The 11,597-nt window shown below is 37.7% G+C and overlaps 1 protein-coding gene and 1 long non-coding RNA gene across 2 annotated transcripts; both read left to right on the top strand.

Annotated features, from left to right (window-relative positions):
* The first annotated feature begins 892 nt into the window (after window positions 1-892).
* LOC127121406 (GDP-fucose transporter 1) lies at window positions 893-2,383 on the top strand. The gene has a single exon (XM_051051897.1). It carries the CDS (start codon window positions 1,099-1,101, stop codon window positions 2,038-2,040), a length of 942 nt encoding a protein of 313 aa, XP_050907854.1. The 5' UTR covers window positions 893-1,098; the 3' UTR covers window positions 2,041-2,383.
* A 1,962-nt stretch (window positions 2,384-4,345) lies between these two features.
* On the top strand, window positions 4,346-4,849 carry LOC127121405 (uncharacterized). Its single transcript, XR_007803441.1, has 3 exons — window positions 4,346-4,409; window positions 4,633-4,728; window positions 4,817-4,849. It is a non-coding gene; the product is annotated as an uncharacterized LOC127121405 (long non-coding RNA).
* The last annotated feature ends 6,748 nt before the right edge of the window (window positions 4,850-11,597 follow it).

Below are 11,597 nucleotides of genomic sequence, written 5' to 3'. Positions count from 1 at the left end.
TTTTTCGGAGTGAACAGAGGCTGGTGTGCTAAGTGTGGCCGGTTCTTCGGTGTCAGAGTTTTCCAGTTTCTTTCTTCTAGCTTCTCTGAGCTTTGCGCGCAATGTTCTCTCTGGTTCTGCGTCAAAATGAAAATCAGCTGAGGCCTTACCTCGCATACACAGATTAGACAGAAATTAGTTATAATAACAGCAAAAATTAAAATTAGCAGTAAATAAAATTTTAGATGCAGAGCAACAAAATTCTAATTGAAAATAAATTAATAAACTCTATTATCTTTGGCAGTCCCCAGCAACGGCGCCAAAAACTTGATGGGAAAATAGCAAGTGTACTATTTTTCTCACTGTAGTAATAAAAGGGAAATTCCCCCTTTGTCGATCTCAAGGACTTCTTGAGGATACAGAGTTTATAAATTGTTTCAATTAGACAAAAGCCTTTGGTTCTTGTGTTGTGAGTAATTACACTACCAATTGCAAATAAATAAAATAAGTAAAAGGTTGAACAAGAGACAAATGAGAGAAGATTGCTAGGGTTTGGTGAATGAAACTTCCTGTAACAGATATAATTTATGAAAGTTTAGACAATATTCCTGTCCAATTAATTCACTACGCCAAAAATGACTTTTAACAGCGCATCTTAGACAGCGCTTTTAAAAGAAAGCGCTGTCTAAGGTTAAAATTAAAATAAAACACGGAAAATGTTCCAAAAAAATAATGAAAGCGCTGTCTAAGGGGGGGTCTTAGACAGCGCTTTCTAAAAGCGCTGTCTAAGACCCCCCCTTAGACAGCGCTTTTAGAAAGCGCTTTTAAATATAGACCTTAGTCAGCGCTTTTGATAAAGCGCTGTCTAAAGTCTTTAAATTAAAAAAAAAATTAAAACCAAAGGCGCTGTCCTCTTTCCCTCTTCATTTTTCCTCTACTCATTCTGCTCCCAATTTACACTTCACTGACACACACACAAACACCAATTTCCTCCAATCCAATCAACCCTAAAAACCCCATTTTTCTCTAGTGTCGGTGATCCACTTCATTTTCAAACACCATAAAAAAAATCCCAACCAATTCACACCATTGTTGAATCCTTCAAAAAAAACCGCAACAATGTCATCATCAACCAAGCCACCGCACTACGCCACAAGCGGTTTGGTGATAGGTTACGCTCTCTGTTCAAGCTTGTTAGCGATAATCAACAAATACGCCATCACTCAATTCAACTACCCTGGTCTCTTAACCGCTTTACAGTACCTCACTTCAGCTCTCGGCGTTTACCTTTTCCGAAAATTAGGGTTTCTTCATCACGATCCTTTCACCATTCCGATCGCCAAGAAATTCTTCCCTGCCGCACTCGTTTTCTTCCTCGCTATCTTCACCAACACGAATCTACTCCGTCACGCTAACGTTGATACCTTCATTGTTTTCAGATCTCTTACCCCTCTTCTTGTTGCTCTCGCTGATACCGCTTTTCGAGGTCAACCTTCGCCTTCTAACCTTACTTTTTTCTCGCTTGTTGTTATTCTTGCTGGTGCCGTTGGTTATGTTGCTACCGATTCGGGTTTTACTCTTACCGCTTATTCATGGGCTTTTGCTTATTTGGTTACGATTACTACTGAGATGGTTTATATCAAGCATATGGTTATGAGTCTTGGGTTGAATACTTGGGGTTTTGTTCTTTATAACAATGTCTTGTCTTTAATGATTGCTCCTTTCTTTTGGTTTCTAACTGGAGAGAATTTTGAGGTTTCGAATGCGATTAATTCGAGTACCGGGAGTTTGTTTGAGATGAATGCGTTTCTTGCGGTTTCTTTGTCTTGTGTGTTTGGTTTGCTTATCAGTTTCTTTGGATTTGCTGCGAGAAAAGCGGTTTCGGCTACTGCTTTTACGGTTACTGGGGTTGTGAATAAGTTTCTCATGGTGGCTATTAATGTGACGATTTGGGATAAGCATGCTAGTCCTGCTGGTCTGGTTTGTTTGCTTTTTACTATAATTGGGGGAGTTCTTTATCAGCAATCGGTTACTGGGAATTGTTCAATGCTATCAGTATGAAAAAACCCTGTTATTCAAATGATGTGATTCAAACTGTTTGCTGAATTTTATGCAGGAATGTTAAATCTGATCTCTGTACTGAACATGAACATAACATGTGATGTTTTTCATTTTCATAGAAATAGTATCAAAATTCTGCATGTGCTTGATATTATGCTTATAAGTATAAGTAAATGATTACTTCAAGCATTACACACTTGGTTAATGTGATGCAGGAGGATTTTGAGGAGCATGCTGCGAAAGTCAAGACTCTAAAAGAGAGTCCATCAAATGAAAACTTGCTTATCCTTTATGGATTGTACAAGCAAGCCACTCTTGGACCTGTTACCACCGGTGAGTTTTCTTTTATTTAAGAAGTCATTTTCAAATCGATATTTCCACTTTTGAATCCTCACTGTCACCTTCCTGCAATAACGAGTGGAGGGTTAGGGCCGACACAAGCTTAAGGCCGAACAAACCGTTATAAGTTGAAAACAACTTATGGACATGTCATAAGCTATTTCTATAAGATCTTCTAAACAGTTTCGCTAATGTTTATCGCGGTTGCCATGTCATACACTTATCTGATTGGGATTGTGAATTTTCTTCTCATTGCTTAACCCTGATCATGCACTTCGTAATTTAATTAGTTTATTGATTCTTATAGTAGTTTAAAAATTTCCATTAACTATATATGTTATACCATATCACAGTTAGCATTCTCTATTCTCTTTTTTCTTCTATCATAGGATGGTGAAGCTTGTTATCCAAATTTGAAATTTGAAGACTCAATATTTGATTTATTGATTCTATTGAAGTGAGCATGGACGAGACATCAAGAGACTTTTAAAGAGACCCAAGTAGTCGAAGACTTCTATGAGTATATTGCTTTGGTCAGCATTGTAGCCTGATTTTGATGGTATATTCTGTACTGTAACACTATCTCCATTTGTTCAGGGTTTATCTTCTGGTTGACCACTTTGGAACTGGCTTGACATTGCAGGATTTGTGGCATGGTCTTATTTGCTCATGGCTAGCTGCAAGATCCTGGCTGGTATAATAAGTATCTGTTGGCAGCTTTGCAAGGTAATTCCATAATGCCTTGGCTTATCCATGTGATTGTTGGATTGTCCATAGTGGTTGAGCATGTTGACTAGTTTCATGTTGTGAATGGTTCCAATGTTTACTGACTGGTAGCAGGATTTTGCTTGATGTGCAACTTTGGTTTGCTAGGTCCCATTATGTGCAGGTATGGAGGACAATGCTTCATGGGACTAGGACATGTTGGTCTTAACTCAGTGATTTTTCAGAATGTGTATCCCTAGCTTCATGTAGTTCAGTAAGATCATAGCAGGTCAGTATGCCTTGCAAGGATCTTTCATGATTCTGAATTTTTGTTAAACTCTTGTATTCCACAACCATGATCATGTGTAGTGCAGCTTGTGTATCATATGCTTTGGCTTACAGTACAATATGGTTCTGACTTTGGTTATGCTGTCGAATTTCTTGACCATTTTCTTGCATTTCATATCTTGCTTTGTTTCATTAGGCATTCACTCACATGTTGACTTTACCTTGGCATTGTTTCTCACCATTTGTAGGTCATGGCTCCATGGAGAATGATGGTTTAACCAGGGGTGCAATACCGGGGGGAGATTGGTGGGTTGAAATAAGAAGTTTGCTTTTGATTGTCTTATTAGGCCTTGGAGCTGTTTGGAACACTGCAAAAGTTGAGCCAGGGTCAATTGTTGCAATTTTCGGCCTTGGAACTGTTGGTCTTGCTGTAAGTTTCTAAAGTTACAATATCAGATGTTCATGTTTTTCCCTGTTTGTGTGCTACTGTTATGATTCATAATTTGTACTTGACAGGTTGCAGAGGGTGCAAAAAGTGCTGGTGCATCACGGGTTATTGGCATAGATATTGATAGCAACAAGTATGATACAGGTATATATCAAGCTTGGTTTTTCAAAGAATAAGTGCTACAAATCGTTTCTATTCTCCTTTCTCTCAATTTCTTCTTCCACATCATAATTCTTTAGTCTCTGTTTTACTTCAATGTTTACCTCTCTCTTAAACCCTACTTCTCCATAGAAAATTATGAATCCAAAACCCTATTTTTTTACTGTTATTTGATAGATATATAACTTGTGAGATATATTATTGTCAATTGCCAATGATGAGTGAACATGGTTGTAGCTCTATGAATTTTATTGTTTTAGATAAACTGTATTATTTTTTATGGAAATTGATTCTTGATATGAATAATTGTAGAGGATATATTTTTAAATTGGAGGAGGTTTGAGATGATTTGCAGAGAAAATGACGCCGAGCTAATGACGCCGAGCATATAAAAAGGATGTTAGAATCAGTCGATTCTGAGGGTGATACTGTGAGTTTTTTTACCCTTCTTAAAATTTAAGTTTCTATTCATGAGGCTTAAGTCAATCCTACTAATAGTATAATCTACTATAAATATCTGTGTTTCTTTAGGATGGGGTGGGGGAGTCGAATGTCTAGAGATACCGGCTCAATCCCAATTCCTAGTCCTATTTCATCTTTGTTTACTTAATTTCTTCTGATTTGTTTGCCATATTTTGTCACCATTTTTGCAGCCTCTTCATCATGCTGCAAGAGGTGAGCATGCTGATGTAATTAGGTTGTTGCTTTCTAATGGTGCATCAGCCACAAAGGAAAACTTATATGGAAAGGTATATTTGTTGTTTTTAAATAACTATCCATTCCTTGCTCTTAAAGGAGTTTAATAACAATTAATTCCTTGCTTGTAATTTTTGGCAGACCCCTGCAGAGTTACCTGAACACGACACAGATGCTAGGAGGCTGCTTGAAGCTGCTACTACTGCCATGGCAACCTAATAATAGGCATTAACATGGTGATTAGTACAAATATTTAGTTTAATTTTGATAAAGCTCAACGTTTGTTCATAAATTTGTGTAATTAATGTGTACATTTGTAGTATATGTTATGACTTGTAAATGTGTACATAAATTTGTATATATTTTGATACATTTAAGGCAAAATTGGTTTGAATTGGTATATATATATATTTGTTAGCCAAAAATTGGTAGAAAAAAGGCCAAAATGGCATATATAAAATGTGATAATTGTCTGTCAAAATCTGGTTGAAAACAGGTAGAAATTCTGGTTTATAAACCTGGAAAAAATGTGGTTTAAAACAAAAGCTTCAAAAATTTTCGTATACCTTAGACAGCGCTTTTGTAAAAAGCGTTGTCTAAGGGGGGGATTAGAAAGCGCTTTAGGCAAAAGCGCTGTCTAAGGGGGGGGGGGGGGCTTAGACAGCGCTTTTTGAAAAGCGCTGTCTAAGGTATACCTAAAAAAATTAAAATAGGAGGGTCTTAGAAAGCGCTTTTGGCCAAAGCGCTGTCTAAGGGGGTGGGGTTTAGACAGCGCTTTTCAAAAGCGCTGTCTAAGGTATACCTAAAAAATTTAAAATAAGAGGGTCTTATAAAGCGCTTTTGGCCAAAGCGCTGTCTAAGGGGGGGGGGGGCTTAGACAGCGCTTTTAAGATTTAAAAAAGCGCTGTCTAAACCTTTAGCAGCGGAGGTTTAGACAGCGCTTTAAGCGCTGTCTAAGGCTAAAAAAAGCGCTGTCTAAGGTCTTGTTTGTTGTAGTGATTCCGGTCCTCAAGGGTATCTAATCCTAATTCCTTAGTGAAAAGACCTTTGATTATGTAACCTAATTACTATGTCCATAAATAATTAAGTTCATACTCAAGCATTCAAATATCAAGAATTACCGGTCAGATAGAAAATCCCTAGTCCTAGGTTATTTTTACTATCCAAAGTTCTTATCCAGATCAATGAATAATCGCTGTCCAGCTTAAACTATTCATATTAATCATCATTCGTTGGTCCGACGAATAAAGCATAAAGAACGGTAATAAGAACAAATCAATGGAAAAGAAGAAATAGTCAATGCACTCATAAACATAAAATCTGTCACATTCAGAATCAGGGTCACCCCCCTAGCAATGAGGGGGTTTAGCTACTCATAATCGAAATAAAAACAAAGATTAACATTGTTGTCATTACAGAATTTCGTGAGGAATCAATCTTCAATCGTCGGAAAACTCTTGAACATATGAATCCTCTGATAATCGTAGAGTCTCCAGCTCTCAAAATGCGTCTTTTTCTCTCCAAAATCGTCCAACCCTTGAAAAATCGTTTTCTCCCCTCTAAATAGCTATTCAGTTGGGCTTTTCCTGATTCTGGGCTTGATACGCGTATTGCCCAGTCTCATACGCGTATTGCCCAAGTTGGTACGCGTATTGCCCGTAAAACAGCCTCTGATACGCGTATTGCCCAGTCTGGTACGCGTATTGCCCAGTCTGGTACGCGTATCACCAGTTTGGTACGCGTATTACCAGAAGCTTGTCTTTTTGCTTGATTTTCATCCCCTCTGGTCATTTGTGTATGCTACGCGTACTGGGAAGGTCCATACGCGTATCATGTAAGGCCATACGCGTATGGACAGCAAGTTCTCCAAGAATTGATTTTTTCTTCCGTTTTCTTTCTCGGGCTTAATTTCGCATCTGACGTTTGATTCCCTGAGCTTCCAGACTAGTTTTTTACCTGCTAACATACCCAAAAGTGTAAAATATCCTCAAGAAATTCATAAGTAACAACACACTTCATATTATAGAATTGAGCTTATATCTAACAAAAAATGCTTCAGTTTACGCAGTTTACCTGACTTATTTACGGTTAAATAGTGAAATACCTAGCATAAATGGTGACTGATCAATAACCATAAAGAAAGTTGATGGGTACTCCACAAAGCATGCTGAGGGACATGAGTGTCCTAGATGGAATTTGCCAATCCTGCGTAACAGGATAAATGTCTATGGGCCCAATATTGAACTGGACAAGGATGACACGGTCTATACCTTGTCTTCAATATAAACATAAGGGAAAAGGGGTAATTATACACATAATTATTATCACAGGAGGTTTTGTCAGATCACATGACATTTTCGTGACTTGGGTAGCAGTGATGTGTTGCTAGATACCGCTCACTGTTTATTATGTTAAATGTGTGATTTAATATAATTGCCAACATCGTGAAAACCTACAGGGTCACACACAAAGGACGGATTGATGAGAAATAAAGTAACTAAGGAACACCGTAAGGTACGGTGCACTTAAGTGGAATACGAAATATGGTAAGGTACCAAATACTTAAGTGATTTTGGCATATTATGAGATATGGGCCAAAATACACTTAAGTGGGCTTTTTAGCTTGAAGCCCACACAAGTGGTTCTATAAATAGAACCCCTTGAGTAGAAGCATTATCACTCCACTCAAACTGAAACTCAAATAAAGACTTGGAATTTCGTTTGCCACTCTCTCTCACTCAAAGCCTTCATTCGTACCAGCTAGCACTGAGATTGAAGGAATCCGTTCGTGTGGACTGAGTAGAGACGTTGTCATCGTTCAACATTCGTTATCACTTCGTGGATCTGTATAAAAGGTTCTGATCATCATCAGAGATCTGCACCAAAGGTTTGAATCGCCACAAGAGGTAACGATTCTATCACTGATCATGCCATGTAAGGATCACTAAATGGAGAAATTTTTAAATTCTGCTCCGCCTTGGATGGCAATTCTCCTTCAGTGGTATCAGAGCCTGGTTACGAAACCATGAATCTGATAACTGTTTTTGTTCTGTAATAATATGATTAAAGACAGAATGAATCAAAGATTAAATTGAGATCGATTAAGTCATATATATGATATATGTAATCTTGATGCAAAATACATTATATATGATATAGTGTTCTCGTTTCGTTCATTCAAACACTCAATGATTGTTTTCCTTTGAGCGATCAATGGTCATTTGCTTCTTGATCCGACATTAGTATGGTGAAGCAATGACGTGTTGATCAATCATACTGAATTAACAATCGAGATGTGTTTGACGGTCTGAAATTGGTGCATCAGGGTTAGTGACGGCACAAGGGTTATGTTGTCAGAGAGTTATGCGATTGGGGTTGTGACTGCACAAGAGTTGTGCTTTCTAAACACTTTTTGGAACAGTGTTAACCGGTTAACGCATATGGTTAACCGGTTAACGCATTACGAAATAATTTTTTTTATTTTTCAAACAGTGTTAACAGGTTAACCCATTTGGTTAACCGGTTAACGCAAGACGGAAAACAGTTTTCCAAGACATTTTCAAACAGTGTTAACCGGTTAACGCATATGGTTAACCGGTTAACGCGAGGCAGAAAACAATTTTGAACAGATTTCAAACAGTGTTAACCGGTTAACGCATATGGTTAACCGGTTAACGCAAGGCAAAATTCACCCGTTCGGCTAACTCAGTGCTTTAAAAGTATCAAGTGTTGATGCGAAAAGCGACATTGATTTTAAATGAATTGTTCATTAAAATGTGGTGATCGGTCGTCGAGATTTAATTTGATTTTAATTAATTAAAGGAATTAATAATAATAAAGTGTTTATTATTGTCTTGTGGTGATCGGTTATGGCCTTAGTTTTCCTTTACTCTGCTTTGGGTTTAAAATACGACTTGCGTGTCGTGCCTCTCTCTTAATCTCCCAAATGTAACTTCTTTTCTCATCTCACTCCCTCGTATGTAAAATGAGTTTCTTTTATGTAATGTAATGATATGAAGAAAGCAAAGAAGTCAGTTCCAAAGGAGGAAAACCTTGAAGATCTTGCTTGGAGAAGGTTAGATCGTTGTTAGGTTAGCTTAGGTTCTCTCATTGGCTTGGGAGAACAATTGCGCTAGGGGCCATAACCGTTTCATTATGTATGTATGTATGTATGTTGATGCATGTGAATGTATGTTGATGCATGTGAGAGACGGTTTATATGATAAACAAGCCGGTGAGATCAGAAAAATTGCAATTCCCTCAAAATTAAATATTAAGTTTATGCTTTCCAAGTTTTAACACTCATCAAGACTAATATCGGATAACGAAGGTTTTGCCTACACGAGGTGCATGATCTATATATTAGTAAGGTGCGATGGGATAATTGTAATATCCAACTGTTAAAACAATGGGTCAAACTTAACTAAACAAATTATGAGAATATTATATATGTTTGCTTTCCAAGTTTTAGCACTCATCAAGACTAGTATCGAATAATGTAGGTTTCGCCTACGCGAGGTGCATGTTTTGTATTAGTTAAGGTGCGATGGGATAATTGTAATATCCAACTGCTAAAACGATGAGTCAAACTTAATTATAATTTTATTATATATGTTTAGAAGCAAGAGTTGGGAATGATCCATATGACGGATTGGAATAAGGAGTTATTCACCCAACTGAAATTTTCGAGAGTTGTATGAGATACAATTGGAAGGAGTTCCTACCTAAATAACCTAGTTTTGTGTAATCCTCCTACGCAGACTTAGAACGAAGTGAAATATGGATCTCGACCCACTAGAAAATGTTCCAACGGGATTTTCCGAATCAAATGATGAGGGTCATTTGTTTTGAGTAAAATAGTGGGAGCATATTTAATTAAAGGCCTAGTTTAATATGTCAATGCTACTTATAATTTCATTAATCCTTATGTAGATTACCATGACAGCAAACACCTCTAACAACATCTTGCAATCAATCCTTGATGAGGAAAAATTGTCTGGGACAAATTTTCTGGATTGGCACTGAAACCTGAGGATTGTCCTCAAACATGATAAAAAGTTGTATGTCTTGGAGACACCTGTTCCTGAAGAGGAACCTCCTAGTTTTGCACCTAAGGCAGAAAGAGATGCTTATAAGAAGCATGTCGATGATGCCAATGAAACTGCTTGTCTCATGCTAGCTACCATGAACTCAGAATTGCAAAAGCAACATGAGAACATGTCAGCGTTCGATATGATCGAACACCTGAAGTTGCTCTATCAAGAGCAAGCAAGGCATGAGAGGTTTGAAGTTTCAAAAGCCCTTTTTCAAGGCAAGTTAGCTGAGGGAACCCCTGTAGGTCCCCATGTGCTCAAGATGTTTGGGTATGTGGAAAACCTTGAGAGATTGGGTTTTCCCCTCGAAAAGGAACTTGCGACTAATTTGATCTTGCAATCGTTGCCAGATAGTTTCAGTCAATTTGTCCTAAATTTCAATATGATTGATATTGACAAATCTCTTCCTGAACTGCTCGCCATGTTAAGAACTGCCGAGCAGAATCTGAAGTCAAAAGGGAAGTCCATTCTGATGATCGGAAATGGAAAGAGACAGAACAAAAGGCCCACTAAGCAGGGTGATAAAGGGAAAGGCAAGGAAGTTGCCAAACCCAAACCCACTGTTGCTGCTTTAAAGCCTAGTGGAGGCATAGCAAAAGAAGGCACCTGCTTCCATTGCGGTAAGACCGGACATTGGAAGAAGAACTACCCAAAGTACCTGGAAGATAAGAAAAATGGAGTAGAGACTTCAACTTCAGGTATTTTTGTTATTAATTTATCTACTTCTGCATCATGAGTATTAGATACTGGATGCGGTTCTCACATTTCTATAAATGTGCAGGGACTAAAAAGGAGTAGAGATTTGGCAAAGGTGAAGTCGACCTACGAGTTGGCTATGGAGCAAAGGTTGTTGCTTTAGCCGTAGGAACTTATGTATTGACTTTACCTAGTGGTTTAATAATTCAGTTAGAGAACTGTTATTATGTACCTGCAATTAGCAGGAATATTATTTCCGTTTCTTGTTTGGACAAGTCTGGTTTTTCATTCATAATAAAGAACAATTGTTGCTCAATTTATTTGAATGATATATTCTATGCTACTGCACAAATGAGCAATGGACTATATGTCCTTGATCTTGAAATGTCAATTTATAACATTAATACTAAAAGGATGAAAATCTAATGAGTTAAATCCAACTTACCTTTGGCATTGTCGATTAGGCCACATAAATGAGAAACGCATTTCCAAACTCCGTAAAGATGGACTCTTGGACTCTTTTGATTATGAATCATATGAGACATGCAGATCCTGTTTAACTGGAAAGATGACAAAGTCTCCATTCACAGGAAAAGGTGAACGAGCTAATGATCTTTTGGCCCTCATACATACTGATGTGTGTGGACCACTGAACATACCAGCCAGAGGAGGTTTTCAGTACTTCATCACATTTATTGATGATTTCAGTAGATATGGTTATGTGTATTTAATGAAACACAAATCAGAGTCCTTTGAAAAGTTCAAGGAATTCAAGAATGAAGTACAAAACCAACTAGGTAAGAATATTAAAACTCTTCGATCAGATCGAGGTGGTGAGTATTTAAGCCTAGAGTTTGATGACCATCTGAAAGAGTGTGGGATCCTATCCCAACTTACTCCTCCCGGAACATCCCAAGGGAATGGTGTATCTGAGAGAAGAAATCGAACCGTATTAGACATGGTCCGATCCATGATGAGTCACACCAATCTTCCAAACTCCTTTTGAGGACATACACTATTGACATCAACTTACACACTTAACCGTGTTACATCCAAAAGGTTGAAAAGACACCATATGAGATATGGAGTGGTAAGAAACCACATATGGATATCAGGATACGTCACCTACCTGA

The sequence above is a fragment of the Lathyrus oleraceus genome, chromosome 2 (assembly GCF_024323335.1).
Source record: "Lathyrus oleraceus cultivar Zhongwan6 chromosome 2, CAAS_Psat_ZW6_1.0, whole genome shotgun sequence".
In the NCBI taxonomy this organism is placed as follows: Eukaryota; Viridiplantae; Streptophyta; class Magnoliopsida; order Fabales; family Fabaceae; genus Lathyrus; species Lathyrus oleraceus.
Note: the sequence above shows the minus strand (reverse complement) of the source record. Positions and strands in the feature narration are given on the sequence as shown.